Source organism: Corvus cornix, chromosome 5 (assembly GCF_000738735.6).
Source record: "Corvus cornix cornix isolate S_Up_H32 chromosome 5, ASM73873v5, whole genome shotgun sequence".
Lineage (NCBI taxonomy): Eukaryota > Metazoa > Chordata > Aves > Passeriformes > Corvidae > Corvus > Corvus cornix.
This window is the reverse complement of record NC_046335.1, coordinates 9,337,194-9,353,258: the sequence shown is the minus strand read 5'-3', so window position 1 is coordinate 9,353,258 and position 16,065 is coordinate 9,337,194. Positions and strand designations below refer to the sequence as shown.

The following is a 16,065-nucleotide window of genomic DNA, read 5'->3' as shown; positions in this document are numbered from 1 at the left end:
TTGCAAAGTCATTAGATGAGTGTTCTTGGACAAATGGCACCCTTTCTTTGGAGAGGGGAGAAGAGACACACATTTGGAATCTAGCCAAATGGAGCTGCCAGAAAACATACTAAAGGACAGTTCTAAAAAATCTGAGCCACTTTTGGATAGACTAGGTATTAAAAAGGAGTAGGACTTGGTGACAGTCCCCATTGTTACAAAAAAAAAAAAGAACAGGAGGGTGTTCCTGAAATCTTCTGATAAGTGCCATTAGTGGCAGTAGGAGACCTAGCCCTGTGCCATGCAATGTGCCATTCTGAATGGATTCTACTGCTAGAGAAAGACATTCCACAAAAAAATAAACTTCTCCCTTCCACCTAAGGAGTGGAAGTCACTTAACAAAGTTTCAGGATCAAGGTGCTGTGTTTGTAGCGGCCAGATACAAACTGAGGAAGCCCGTGAAATACTGTTAGTTGTCTGTAAGACATATCTCAGGTAGAGTCTGCTACTGTTGTGCTGTGCCAAATAGGTTGTCTCTGAAATCAGTGGAAGTGCTGATTGTTGCACTAAATTGGGGAGAGTCTTCTTTCTTGGGTTTGTATGAACTGCATCAAACAGGGTATGAATAAATTCCGTTTACCGACTGATCAATAATGAAATCAAGCTGCAAATTGCATGCTATTCCTCTCTTGGATTTGAATGAACTGTTTTGTGATTCCTTGTCTAGAGTAGAAAAATGAGAAAGTTATTAAGCACTTCCCTTGGCCCATATTGGGTCCCATTATCTTTTCAGTAAATGCCTCATTGGGATCAGTGGGGATTTCTGATTTAAAAACTGATGGTGTGATAGGCTCTATTTTTATTTGCTTCAGTTGATTACCCAGTTAGGGTAGCATCATTTATCCAAGATGACGGTGTCACTAGTGAAGGATTGTTTCATTTTGAAAGAACATAGTTTATAGTAAGGGCAATCTACTAGTGCTGCTTTATTTTGTCCAAAGTAATTGTTTGAAACATTGCTGTCTCCCTTGAGTTTGCTTGTATGGTCCTTGTATGAAGCTTTCATGGAGACAAGGAACCACTTGGGCTTTTAAAAACAAACCAAACAAATCTAGCATCTTTTAACTTTTTTTTTTTGTCCAAATGACTTTATATAATATGTCTTAATCCTCTTGTAGACAGGGCTGACTCTGGCTGATTCAGCATTATGGAGAGCAGCCTGAGGATGCCAGGAGGAGTAGGCCATGTGCAGAAGCTCTTCCTCAGGCTCCCTGGTTCTAACAAAGCTGGGAATGAAAATTCCAGGGAAGCAGAAGGGGAGAGGTAGCAGGATGGAGGAAGTGGGGAGCATAGTGGGATCATGGGTTGGTGCACAGGAATGGGAAGACATGCTGTTCACGGCTCAGCAGAGCATATAAAATCTACTTCAGAGCTAGAAAGAAGAGGGAGAAGCTTAGTCTTCTTCCCTCCCTTACCCTTCCAGCTCTCTTTTTCATTTATGATATCCATTTTTTATCCTGTTCCCTTTTCAGATGAGTCTCCCAGGGGATTTCTAATCCCATAACTGGCTGTGTTCTCAGCCAGATCCTTAGCTGTGTTAGCAATGCCTAGGAGTTGTGTTACCCAGTTCCAGATGAGCAAGTGTGTCAACTTCCTTAGGACTTCCAACTTAGCACAAGAAACTCCTGTAAGAAATGAAAAATTCTAGCCCACTCCTGAGCTGAGTAAGAAACCCAGTGCTGATGGAAAATACTTTTGCAGCAGAATCAGAAATCTCTGTATGAAGTGGACAGTATAGAAATAATAAAAAATATTTCTAAAATCTCAAAGCTTACCAAATAAAAGACCTTACCTTATTTCTCCCATATTTTTAAAGCAGGCAAGACAAGGAAGACTATTTCTGTTGAAATCTGTAAAGATTTTCAGTATATTTTGTAATTACTTTCCTTTATTCTTGATTGTCCTAATGAAGCACACACGAAACCTGCTTTGTTACTGTGGCTGGACTTTTCTTCATCACACATGCATCTTCTGGGAGTGGTGCACATGTACAGGACCATATTATGAGAGACAACCTGTGCAGGGGATAGAGCCTGTGTGACTGTGTGTGCAGATGTGGCACAGCAGCAGCAGGTTAGAAAGCCCTTTTGGGCTTGTTTACCCACAAATCTCGTTAGAAAGAAGCTATTAGTCACTGGCCAAGTCTGCATCTTGGTTGGTTGTTTATATAGAAAGCCCAGGTCATTCATGTATGAAGGCAAATGCCAGCTCTCTTCACTGGAGTGCTTTTGATCGCCATCTCCGCTCCCTTCTGTGTAGGCACCTTGGTTGTTGCAAGGACACCAGTCAATTTAAATATTCATTCCCAAAGATGTATGTTGATTGTTTTATAACAAACTGCCAAAAACGGGGGTCTGTGCTTGTTTGCCTCCTGCAGGAGTTTGCAGCCATAGGTTGGCCTGTGCTCCCCACCCCTCGGCTGCTGCCGTGAATCGCAGTGAGCGCTGGGGCAGCTTATGTAATGGTAGGGCTTGCCTGTAGCCCTGCAAAGGATGAGAAGAGGGCACTGCTGTTTGCATGGAGCTCTGCAATCAAGAAAAGCTGTATTTCTTGTTTGATTTCATAACTCGGAGTTCAGTCACCACTCCTAAGGGAGGTGTCGCTCTCAGTGGCTGCTCTCCTGTTATAAGCTGAAATCTGCACTGTGGCATAGGCTCTGTTTAACGTTGGGGAGGGGGATTTGCTGCTTTCTGATCTGTGTAGAGTTACTTTTATTTTAAGTCATGTTGATTTTTTTTGGTGCTTACCCAATCACCATGTTTTGTGTACGTGTGTGAATAAAGCTGCATAAGATAAAGATGTAATTTTTTGGCAGTAATTTTAGAGGCTATAGTGTTTGGTATGGAGGAGGAGATTGGAAATATCTGACTATTGTTTATGTGATGGTTTGGTTTGGAAGAGTAAACAGAAGGCCTCAATATCTTGAATGCAGTCTCCTTTAATAGAACAATCTACCCCAAACCATTGTGAGTATAGTATGTAAATAGCCATTACTTCTTTATTTTATGTACACTGCTTTAGAAATGTTCTTTCTGCTGTGCCACACTAGTAGCTAGCTTCTGTTTGTTCCTCACTTTTGCTTCCACATTTACATGATTCATTGTGCTGTATCAGTTAAACTCTTCACAAGCACAGGCCACCCAAGTCAGAGCAGGTTACTGTTTTCTGTGCTGTGCCAAAACTGAGTATCCCTGATTATTCACTCTTATCCATAAGATAAAAAAGTGTTGTGAACACCAATAGATGCAGCTTTTTGTACTTCACTTGCTTGTATATGAGTTTCTTACTTAGGAACTGTTAGTGATTCTTATGTTCTTGGGGCTTTTTAACTTAACAAAAAAAGAAGATTGCTCTGTGGTATGATACAGCAAGACAGCTGGTTTACTCGGTACAATGAAGATGCTTGAACTTATCTATGTGACATAAATATTGTTCCTGTTTGGGGATGTAAACTTTGAGATGGACGATGCAAAGGGTGTGTTCTAATTTTTTTTTTCTCTTGCGTGGTGTCCTGCCTCATTTCCAACAGTTCTGAGTAAATCTGAGATGAAGTTAGGCTTTTATGTGTATTTGTTTCTCTTTGGCTCTTGCATCACATTTGCCTTTTGTTCTGCCTTTTAGACTTGTTTGGCAAATGGAAAACTGACATCTGTGGAGTCTGCAGCACCAAACACGTTATGTAGGCTGACGAGGTTCATGACCAAGCGAATGTTAACTCAGGGGCAGGGCAATCTTTATCTTCTTTTTAATATAACTTGGAATTACATCACTATACTATGTCTGCATGCATTAAATTTATCTTGGAGATGTTATTTGGTAGAGTGTACTCCAAGAGTACAGGTATAGGCCTGGTGTAGGTCTGACTTCTGAACCGGTCCTCTGATCTCTTTCCTTGGTCTTCTGCTTTTGGCAGTGTCTTAGTGCTCCATGCCAAGGCAGGTTTCCTCAGTTCATTCTTCAAGTTGGTTACAGGCATCAGGGATGCTCACAGTTGCCAAACGTAGTAGAATGCATTTGTGAAGTTTTGGCAGGGACTCCTACTTTATGGAGGATAAAAGAAAAGCAAGCTGTGATACAATTTTATTGCCATCCCTTCTTATAGAGGAGGCTGCTTTTAAAGAGTTAACCTGTTTTTTAGAAGGCTGAGAGGAACGGATTTATTGCTAAACACTTCTGCTTCTTAAAGCACAGTGCACATGTTGAATGTGGTTAGCCAGGCCTGTGAACCTCATGTAGAACCTGTGCAGAACAAATGCACAGGCTCTGCACTTACCTGAGTTCCTCCTGCAGGTCTCTAAATGGCTCTGGAAAGCTCCCAGAGGCCTTTGAGAGCTACTTGGATAACAAGTCCAGCCAGGTGCTTTCAGAGTCATGCTGGACAGCTTCTCAGAAAGAAAGAAGCTGCAGAAATGGTCTGTACTTCTATTCTCCCAGTTCCAGGGCAGTAGGAATCCATGTGCTGAAGTGTGACTGGTTGGACAAAAAAGTGCTGAGCCTACTGCTTGTGACCTGTTTAATGGTGAATGGCATTTTTTAGAAAGAACAGAGGCTCTAGTTGGTGACAGGGAAGGAAAGTTCATAGAGTCTTATAGGAGACAGCTATTTTTTGTCCCAACTTAATGGATTATGTAGTTTTTAGTATCTCTGGTAATGTGGCAATAGAGCAGGCTTCAATGGAGGCTTTTACATTTACTCTTGATTTTTTTTTTTTTTTTTGTAAGTGGCTGTCTGCTGATAACAAGAAGTTGCAACAGTAATTGGTGTGAGTAACTCTCTGCATGGCTGAGAGCAAGTCAGTATTATGCACGTAGATCTTTTATCTGTCTTGCTGTTTGGGAGTTTCTCCAAAATCTCAAAAGCTTAACTCATGAAGGGGAAGCAGGCAGCTTTACAGCATGGTCTGTTTTCATGGAGGCACAATGCTCTGAGCTGTTGGCTGCTATTTGTTAAACCTCTTCCACTGCCTTGTAGGAGCCATCAGTGCTACCAATGCTGCACTCCTACACTGAAGTAGTAAAATTTTGAAATCAATAATGCATGACTTGGCTTCTAATAATGGAACACAAACAAACTATTAAACAGCTGGCTTCTGGCTCTAAATGTATAATCGGAGTTAATTGAATCCTTGCTATTTTATTTAATCGTTAATAACTACCTAATAAACTCTGGAGGTGATTAGCAGCAACAGTAACTGCATTTGTCATCTCTTACGTCTCAGAAGATCCAGGTCTGTTTTCCAAACATGAATCCAGCTTGTATCAGGCCAGCTACATAACAGTGAAGTTCAGGTCAGTGTATGACAAGTAAATATCTCACCTATGCCAGACCAGCTGCCAGTTCTTCTGTCTTAAATGGGCCTTCATTTCCTCTTTAAAAAATACATTGTCTTTCATGAATCCCCTGCCTAAGAGAGTTGTAAGCATGAAGTACTACAAGTGTACTTAATAGTATGTCTTAAATTAAAAAGGCTATTTCTTTAAATAGTAAACTGGGAAACGGTTTGGAGAGCCAATACCAAAAAGAAATTTCGAGTTCACACCAATATGAACAGGAATGTTGGACTTCTGCGGATCTTCCCAGGAATCACTGCTGCTGCTGTAAGTGTCACCACTTCATTTTGGAAATGAGTGAAATGATGCTCAAATAGATATAGGAAAGCTGCATTGTTTGGAGCAGTGGTTGGGGTTTTGGAGGGAAGGGAAAGGATCTGTCTTCCAATAAACTTTTTTTTAAATATCAGGACATTCAAAGACTATTTTCATATGCCATAAACGATTGATAAAAGCTTTTCAAATATCTTTTGTATGAATTGCCTGGGCTCTGGAACTTAAAATTAATTTCTTATCAGGGTTTATAAATAGGTCAAGTGTGGTTTTCTAGACAGGTGCAAGCTACAGTGACGAGGGAGATATTCTCCTGCTGCATATTGAGGCATATTAATAGGTATCTTGTCAAAAAATAGACAATATGGTGGGTGGAGTGTGATTATTTCTACAACTCATGCTTCTTTTTTAAGGTTCATTTTGTCTCACACTGATGGTTAACATGACCCTCAACATTCATACAGAGCTGAAAATGAAAAGTGGGATTTTGCTGCTGAAAATGAGAAGTGGGATTTTTTTGCCTTTAGAAATTATTTTGCAGACTGTGATTTTAGGTAAATTAGTCTTTAAATTTTTGTCTAATATTAGTTCCATTAAATTGACAGGTCTTTTGTGGCTCTTGCTGTCTTAAATTGAATCCAGTAGTTTAAGCAGCACTCCCCAATTATATCACCATTCTTTTTAGGTGAATATGAACAGATGGAAATACAGAGGGGTGGTATATTTGCAATAAAACTCCAGCTGCATAGTTAGCCTCATGGGGGTTTACATTGCATAGGGGGGTTTGCATTTAGCATATGTGATCAGTAAGGAAACGTCTAGATTGTTGAAAACACATCTTTCTAGGAAGAGAACTCTGCTAGGCATTCTCTTACAGTGAGGCACAATATCTACTTCAATATCAACTGGCTCAAAATATATTAGTGCCTCTGAGTTAAATCAATTCGGTTTTGGGTTAAAAAACTTCATGCTTCATTAGAATGTTCTTTCCTGAAAGGTGAAACACTCTGCCTCTTGGGCGGACGTTGGTTAGCAAAACTCTTTGCTAAAGCAGAAAAATCTGGGCAGGGGTGTGGAGTTCTAATCTCAGTTAATAATTCAACATTTATTTCATAAGTGTAAATGTACCTTTTTGTTGCACCAAAGAGTGGTGCAACAGTACAGCCTGTTAATCGCACTTAAACAATAGCATCCTTTTTCACATCAGGTAATGACTGTACAAAACAGTTTATTTTAAAATCTAACCCTCTAGAAATTTTGAAGGAAGCCAGAGAGGGAAAGTCTCATGTTTTTAAAGCTTATTCTACAGTCTCAGTTATTGCAAAAGGGAAGCACAGAAGGGTGTGAGAAGACTATAAGGCATGAGAGCCTGTAAAACCATAGCAGGAATAGATCATTTTTAAAAATGCTGTGCCATATGTGGAAAATTTAAGGATGACTTAAACATACCTTTTGTCTCTCTTCCCTGTCTTGTTTTTAAACAGGTAAAAGCATTTCTTCAGCCTCCAATTGAGGGCATAGTACTGGAAACTTATGGAAGTGGCAATGCCCCAGACAAGAGAGAAGATTTGCTGGAAGAACTGAGGAGAGCAGCTGAACGCAAAGTGGTCATTCTGAACTGCACCCAGTGCTTACGTGGGGCTGTTAAAACTGTCTATGCAACAGGGCAGGTGAGGGGTGTGCAACTTCGTTCTCCACTGCTGTGTAAAAGAAACATCCCACTCACACAACTTGATTGTAAACTTCCAGTAGTCCCAGCGTATAAATCCAGGTTTATTAACTGTAAAGTTGTTGCTCATAAAGTAACTACATCTGAAAAATCTTAAACTGGAAGCACTTAAACACATATCTACAAAGAAGATCTTGTTACTCCTGGTCTGAATGGTCAAAACAGTCAGCTCAAATCCCAAATTAGCAACTGCTCACTCCTGTCATGTGCAGCACTCCAGGATACTTTGCATTAGATCCGTAGTATCTCTCTCAGAGGGATTCCATTGAGCTAAAAGCTAGCTTAGTGGTCAGATGATCAAATAAAGTAGTATTTGATAGGATAACAGTTGCTTAGCTACAATGTAGGAGCATGAAGAAAGCCTGTAGATGCAAGCAATATCCAAATCCCTGTTCTTTATTTGACTGGAAGTACAACTGAATTCAGGGCGAGATTGGAGAACAGTATCTAAGGAATTGTCTGTATTGAAGAATGGAAATCAGTTTAGTTTAACCCATGCGGGTTGGCTTAAAGCAGGTTTTGTGTACATACTGTTACTATTCAGGGCATTTTATAGTGTGTTTCTCAGTTGTGTACCAAAACACGACGTCACTGGGACTAATAAGAGCACAAAGCCATATAAGAATATGTGCTGCATGTGAGGGAAGCTGGTTTAACTGGCCTTTAGAAAAGGACCAGCCATTAAATACCCAAGAAGCACTACCAGAGGGTGACTCATCCCTCTGCATTGGATGCCTGGTTTTGCTGGGAGCAACCACCTGTCTGGCAGAGCCAGCCTCTTTTTTGACAGCATGGCAAACCTAAATACCCTGGTCTGGTGCTGAAACCTGCCTCTTTTAGCTTTGGTTTTGACACAGCTTTATATAATACTTGCACAAATTCTGTTTTGAGGAGAAAGAAAAGGAGATTGTAAGATTTTCTTTATACCTCCTTAGTATCCAAACTTCGTATTTTCTGATACAGGCAATTATTTGGATGTTGGTAAAACTGTTGCATAACTTAATGGAAATATTTTGAGAATTAGTGACTTTTGCAAAGATCCCATGCTCTGTAGCAAATACTGTAGGAATATGTGGATTATATAGAACAGCTCACTCTGAAAGAAGAAAGCAGTTAAGTCAACAAAAGACACCAAATTTATGTTTGAAAAACAACATGAAAACGAAGCCTAGGTTTTATGTGATCTTCTGCTTGAAATGAACTGCTAAAATGTGTGGAAATAAGAAAAAAAACCCTTTTTCTATGCTCTGGTTAAAAGATTCTCCAAGTAGGCACCTAAAATGGATTTTTGCACTCTGATCCAGGCTGTTGATACGCTGAATTGAAAGATTCCACTCAGGTCTTAGTGAACCACTTTAAGGCTGCGTGGAAACGTGTTCCCTTCTGGCTTCCATTTTTTATATGGCGTTTGTACTATGTTGCTTCAGCATCAGTGGTTGGAGGCTGTTTTCTTGGCATCTTTTGAGGAGAATGGTGAACAAGCCAAGTCCTATGGAATTACTTCATGCTTGTTCTTTCACTGCCTTCTCCTTTTCGTAAGGAACTGCTCAGTGGAGGAAGTATCATAAGTGAATGCTGTAAAGTTGCTGTAATGTTAATTTTACTTTGATTTTTCTTTAAATGAAATATTTCAAAGGTCTTTGCACATGGCTGGGCCAGTTTTTACTCATTCGAGCTAGTCACATAGGTCACCTGAGTCCCTGGCTTCCCTTGAAGTGTTTGTTTTAATTAACTGAATGTCTGGCCTCTGATCCATCTACACAGTAGAAACTTATAATTGAGGGGACTTTAGGTATAGGAAGGAAGCTGGGAAATCCCTTCCTCCTCGTCTTTCACAAACCCACTGAAAAAGCCCTAACTGTTCTTTGGTTAGCTCTGCAGTACAGAAACTTTCTCACCTTTTCTGTACATGTTTTCCCATGGGACTTTAAAAAATGTTACTCTGAGTCTCTCGGAGGTGGTTAATGAGCTAATTAAGGCTCTGTATCTTGCTGAAAATATTAGTAAAGCCAGAGTAAGTTTTGAAGCTGAAGTTTGTATACAAGGTATTTAAAAGTAAAATGCAGTGTAAAGAACCTAGTTCAAGCTGCTTTACTGTGAGGCAACACGTTATGGCAAAGAAGGCGATCTGTGATTTGCCCAGATACAGTTCAGTGACAAGAGATCTGAAATCTCCTTTGTCTTTGTTATCTTGTACACTTACAAGGCTTGCTGATCATAGCAAAGATGCTTCTTCTTTTTGCTTTTGTTCAGACAGTTTATTTTTTTTAACTACCATAAAGATAAGTTAAAAAGGTCATCTTTTTCAGTTGTTCTTGTCAGAACTGTGTAAATTACGTATTTTAGTTGTATCTTCTAAATCATACGCTGCTAGTGCAGCCTGAAAGAATCTGAAAGCACTCCCACTGTGAGCACGCTGTAGTGCTGGAATTCATCCAAAGCAATGCCCCATAAAAGAATGGTAAATATGTCTGTGTGAGAACAGCCTACTTGGCAGTGTTCAAAATGCCACTAGGTTAAAACAGAGTAACTGCAGCTTTTCAATAAAGGGAATCTGACAACTCTGCAGATAGCTGATACGGACCTGTAACCTTTCCCTTTTAGCATAGTAAGCGACCGTGGCAAGCATTTGGTGGAATTCTTCTGTGTTATTGCATGAAAAGGAATTTAAAGTAAAAGTCATCTTTATTCAGATTGCTCTAGTATTTGCTTGGTATTTGATAACTGAAAGTACAAAAATTACAGTGGCAGTAGGAGGAGCAAGAGAGTGGAGGCTTGGCTGCACCCTGTATTCTGTGTAGTTACTCTTTCAAACACCTTCTCTGTATGTGCAGGTATTTCTGAATGCTATGCTAATTAGAATCATTATTCCTTTTTATTCAGACTCTTGCTGATGCTGGAGTAATTCCTGGAGGTGATATGACACCAGAGGCAGCCCTAACTAAACTGTCATACACGCTCAGCAAGAGAGACCTTAGCTGGGAGGAGAAGAGGCAGGTAAATATTTCAGTGTGACCTTGAAAGACTTTAAGTTTCTCATCTACTGTGCTAACTTCTGTTTAACTTCATGCCTTGAGCTTCTTTGTTGCATTTAAAAGCAGTTGGTTCCAGAGCCGTAATGTGAACAGCCCGTGGTTTTTTTTCTTATGGAAAATACTATTAAGCAAACAAATGTATGAAGATTGGGAGAGAAAAGAATTCTCTGCATAAGTCAGGTGAAGACCATCACTGAGCCATTAAAATGCCGTGTTTAAATGGTAGTAGTCTAGCTTGGACACTTCTGTATTGAAAATTCTATGTGGAAATTCTTATGGGAGACAGAATCCCAGCCCTACTGAAGTCAGCAAAGATCTTGTCACTGATCTTAGTGTGGTGAAGATTTCATCCCAGACTCATTCACACAAATTAAATATTTATTCTGAAAATAAATATTGCCTACAGCCTCTTCCTTTATGGCATTACTCATAACAGTATTAGATTCTATTTCTCTAAGAGGAGATACACTTTATAATACATAAAAAGTAGAGGATTATTCTAGAGCCAGTTGTAACTGCTTTTAAAATCAGAGCCCTTTTAGCAATATTCTGACTGTTCATTGGTTGCTTAATCAAGGCCTTTTTTCCTGCAAGTTACTTAGCTGTTTATCATGTTCCTTTTACACAAGGAGCATACAGCTATGAATTAGGGAACAGCAGTCTGCAGGAATGCATGAATTTCTGTGCCTTATGTAGTGAAATCTTAATCCTGACACTTTGGGAGATGACATCGTGATGAGTCATTCCCCAGACTTAACACTGTAGGCACATGTCTCTCATGATGGTGCTTTGGTTTTATTAAAACTATAACAAACCTGACCATTATTTCATGCTCCACATCTTCCAACCAGTAGCAGCTCTTGAGACAAACATATTTGAATACCTGTGATCCTAAGTGTGGTGGCTGGAAGTCCCACTTACCATGCTTAGACACAGTTTCAGCCTGCGAGCTTGCAGTTGTTTGCTAAAGCCCTGGCTCTGAGAAATGGGAGGAGGAGCTGTGTGTGTCTTTGGTGAGGATGCCTGGAACATGCTCTGTGCAAGGACATGCCTGGCAGGCTACACAGTGCTGTGAGGAGCAGGGGTGTTGGATGTGTTTGTACATTTGCACTTCAGAAACCCCAGCTCAGCACTGATACCCCTTTGGCACACTCACTGACCCTGGAAGCCACCCGCACTAGCTTGTTGTTTTTAATGCAGGCTTTAATCTTCTTGCACAGAGGATTTTTTGACCTGGGACAGGAGAAACCTTCTCAGCTGGCTTCTTGCCTCAGTGTGTGAGTTAAAACTTAATTTGAGATCCAGTTTGCTGAGGTGAGATAGCTGACTTACTCAGGTGAGAATTTGATTATAAGGTGTTACAGGTACCATGTCACAAGATAATTCTGAATTTTCATGTGCTGCCCTTTGGATTGTGCTACACAGTTTTTGTGTGGTGATATGCTGGACCTCCTTTATATGGTTTGAAAAACAAAGTAACTTTTGCAATTTCTTTGAGTTATGCAGTATTGGTTTCCTCATTTGACTCATTGTACTGACCCACAAACAGTTCTGCTGGCACAACTAAGGGAACAGCATACTGCATTGCCTGGGCAGGAATGAGTTATAGAGACCAGGAGAAGAAGAAAGCCTGGAAATATGTTGTCTGTGGCAATATCTTCAGCTAAACATATCACCAAACAATAGTCTCCCAAGAGACAGAAGCTCTCCTGAAGCTGGCGTGGTTATTTTAGGATTCTCTTTCAACATGAAGAGCAAGGAATGTGCCCCCAGTCACATACAAATGTCTGGAGAGCTGGTAGGACTGAATAAGGCACGCAGGGCTTTGCACTGGGTGCATTTAGCACAGGTGCCAATTGCTAAGGTTACCTGTGTAAAGCAATGATCTCAATGTGTCAGATTCTAAAAGTGTGCCAAAGCAGTTGGTATCCTCAGTTGGTATGGGAGTCTTCCAGCAGACAGCTATGGTACTGTCAGCTCTTGGAGGGTGTTTTTTAATAAAGGGCATGCCTAGACATAAGTAAACCTGGGGCATTCCTCCTGCCAACATCACATCTGTTTCTTGCAAACTTTCACAATCCGGCTTTTTAAAATTCTAATTGAAATAACTATGTGCTTTATAGCTGCATCAGCAACCTTTCATGAAAGAGTGCCAGTATGTAAAATTGTCAGAATTGAGGAAACCAGTTGCTTTTTCTTGATGACTGGCTTCTATCTGTGTTCTCCAAGTTTCCCAGAATCTGTTTTTTAGAGTGTTTTCATTTCTTTATTGCCCTATTCAAGTACTTTGTACACATGAATTGGCTGACCTTTTTACATTTTGATTTTGGTTGTTTTTCCAGTTATATTGGAGGCACCCATCCTGCAAACTGTTACATGCCTGTTTGGGTACTGAATGACTGGTACTACTGTAGATTTTCTGCATTCAAAACTTGATCTATGTCCAAATTTCTACAGAATCAGGGCTGATGGAGCTGTTTGAAAACCCATGGAAATACATGACCGTCTACAGGCAGCACTGGGCTTTGTTTTGAGGTTTATGTACACAGTCTGTGTAGGAGTCCTGAGGTTTGTGAATGCTGGCAAAAGGCAGCATTTCAGAATATTCTGGTCTTAAGCCTCACTCTGCTCATTAGTCATTATCTTTGTGTTTTTGAGTAGGCTGCAGCTTACCCCACTAGGGAACTTTTGTCCACATATTCTAAAAATTGGGGTGTTATGTGCTTATTTTGGTTTTTTTTTTTTGCTTTGGAAGAAAGTTTTGTTTGCCTGTCTCTCTCCCTCCTTTGTCTTTTAAAACGTGCAGTCTGCATGGGACAGTTACTGTTTCTTTAATCTTTTGTCTGCATTCAATTAGTTTCCATAATTCCTCCAAACAATTTTCTAACTTGATTCTAAGGTTTTTTTATTAGACTACCACCATATTTTTCCTCTGCTAACAAAGGGTTTGATTGCTTGCTTTTCAGATGCTGAGTGAGAATCTAAGAGGAGAAATGACTGTTGTACCCACAGGAGCCAAGATCTCTTTGAGAGATAGCAAGTTTATTCAAGTGATTGCCAAATCTCTAAGTATCAGCAGCAAGGAGGTATATACTTAAATATTTAAAATTAATATCATGTAAAGCTGTAAACTAAGTTAAATGAGCCTAGATTAAAGATGAACAGCAAAGCTGAAAGAAAATCGGAATATGGAGTTAGGGAGAAAGAACACAATGACAATCATATAACTAAAATGTTTTTAATTAAAAACTTACTAACTTTTTTTTCCCTCCTTTTTGTAGCCCCATCTTGGGTTTATTTTCTTGGCTGGCTGGTTGCAATAACAAGCCTCAGACAGATGCTGTAATTCAGGGTATCAATGATATGAAGAAGTGCTTTGTATTTTTGTGGTCAAATGTATTGACAGTTTGGAGCAATCCAAATAATAATGGGTAAAACAGCTTAATTGTACATGCAGTCATAGAAGGCTGATACTAAGGAAGCATTAAACAAGTGTAATTTGTGGTGTTTAGTATTAGCCCCTCCCAATTAGAAAATATAATAGAAATATAAATTAGATAATACAGTACTGGTTGTACAGATGTTCCCTTTCCTCTTGAATTTGGTTCAGGGAAGATGGGATTTTTATTAACTAATGAATACTGAATGTATTCTTTAGTTCTTTAGTACGCATGAGGAATGGGAGAATATTCAGGGGGCCTACGAGGCTTGTCAGTGTAGGTTTGAAATTACAGGTTACACAAATATCTGAGGAATCACATTAATAAAACTGATCCAGTCTTGGGGATAATGGACTATATGGTCTTTTCCAACTCCTACCAGTGCTGTTTCTCTTACTGTGCTGGTGTGTAGCTACGGCAGTACAGAGATGGCAATTAGTGTGTGCACCTTAAATGGTTTATAAAGATATCAGGTACTTGTAGTGTTGCCAGGGAGGAATATAAATCTTACGGATGTGAGACTGACAAAGTGTAAAACAAACATGAGACTTCTTTCCTTCCAAGAACTAAATGCTACCATTTCTAAATATCCAAATGACTAATTTGGAAACTTTACATAAAAGCAAGGGCAGTGTTTTTACGACTTGGGTGTCAATCACATTAGAGGTGAGGCTGATATTAAATGTTTAATTTTATTTGTTTCTCAGGAGTTAGAAGCTGTACGAGATGCATTAATTCCACCTTTGGCTTGTGCTGCAGCGAAACTGGGTGACATAGATGCACTAAGAGCCATAGCAGAAATGGTAATGTAAAATGAACAGTGTGTACAAAACATTAATTTTTAAAAAGAGCTATAATTGATGTTAGGAAGCCATGCTCATGGAAAGTGACAACCTAAGTTTTAGAGTCAAGGTGCTATGACTGTTACAAGTGGTTTCTGGACTTCTTGGTCTTTGTCTTTCAGAACTGGTGTGCTCTTTTTCCTCTCTGGTTTTCAGCTGTTTACATTTTCTTTTGAACTGTGAAAATACAGGTAGATTAAAATGCAAGTTCATATCTGCTAACTTTGGAACATTTTAAAATGATTTGTGCTGCTTTCTCTTCATTTAACTTTCTTTATGCATATTCATAGTATCCACCTTTTGGATGTAAATCTGTCAGGATTAAAAAAAAGAACTTGAAAATTATATTTAAGCAAAACACAGTGCGGTTCTAATTCAGGATTTCTGGCTCTCCTCAAAGCTCTAACTTCGGTTATACCTGAAGAAGAAACAGGCATTTCCCTGTCATATCTTTTTTTTCTTTCACCTCTTTGCCTTGGTTTACCCTACTATTGAGATTTTGGTAATGGGCCTCAAGAAAGGACAAATATATCTTGAAAGTAAGAATTAACTAAGACAAGAAAAATTAGCAGTCTGTGGGGACAAAGCTGCTGTATGGTGTGCTGTAATAAAGAGCATATCCCAGTGGGGAACATGCAGGAGGTGGAATAAATATCTTTATTGGCACTAAAACAATGCTGCAAGATAAACTTTAAGTTTGACAAGCTTAACAATTTGGTGGCAGAATTATACATGCACTGTGTGACGTTTGCAACAACTTAATGTGCAGCCATTATCTTTTTGGCATGTGAAGAATATGTCTTTTTGTAGGGTGGAAACCTGAGCTGTGGCGACTACGATGGCCGAACTCCACTCCACATTGCAGCCTCTGAAGGGCATCTGCCCTTAGTTGAGTATTTGTTGACGTCTGGCGCGACTGTTTATGCCAGAGACAGATATGGATCTACCCCACTGATGAATGCAATCAAGTTCAGGTAACAATTTATGTACTGCTCTATATAAAGTTTATAAACCTTCTATCATTTTGGATTTCAAGCCCATCCATCCTGTGTCCTGGTCTTGTCTTGTCTCAGCAGTCATCTGTAAATTACAGCAGTTAAAATAACACATATCAGCTTATTTCAGAGGATGTGACTAGCCTAAATGAAAAGATTTTTTAGAATAATGTGGAATGAAAGCAAACAACTTGGTATGCATGCAGAATTTTAGCATAAGGTAATTATTGCTGTCCTCCTGCCAAGACTTTGTCCATAATTTCAAGGATCCACTCTTTATTCTGAAGCTTCCTTATAAAACAGAGCCAAACTGATCACTCCTTTTGACTGTCAGAAGTGAGAGTGCAGGACCATGGGCTGTCTGGTTTTTTTCTGCCCTTCC

General features: G+C 39.6%; 1 protein-coding gene across 1 annotated transcript in view; it reads left to right on the top strand.

Moving 5' to 3' along the window:
* Positions 1–16,065, top strand: part of ASPG (asparaginase) — a 44,526-nt gene that overhangs the window by 14,060 nt on the left and 14,401 nt on the right. Inside the window, exons 7-12 of the mRNA XM_039552963.1 lie at positions 5,524–5,636; positions 7,127–7,312; positions 10,255–10,368; positions 13,373–13,492; positions 14,554–14,649; positions 15,499–15,662. Of these exons, the coding sequence (XP_039408897.1) occupies positions 5,524–5,636; positions 7,127–7,312; positions 10,255–10,368; positions 13,373–13,492; positions 14,554–14,649; positions 15,499–15,662 (793 nt within the window). The remainder of the gene's footprint in view (positions 1–5,523; positions 5,637–7,126; positions 7,313–10,254; positions 10,369–13,372; positions 13,493–14,553; positions 14,650–15,498; positions 15,663–16,065) is intronic.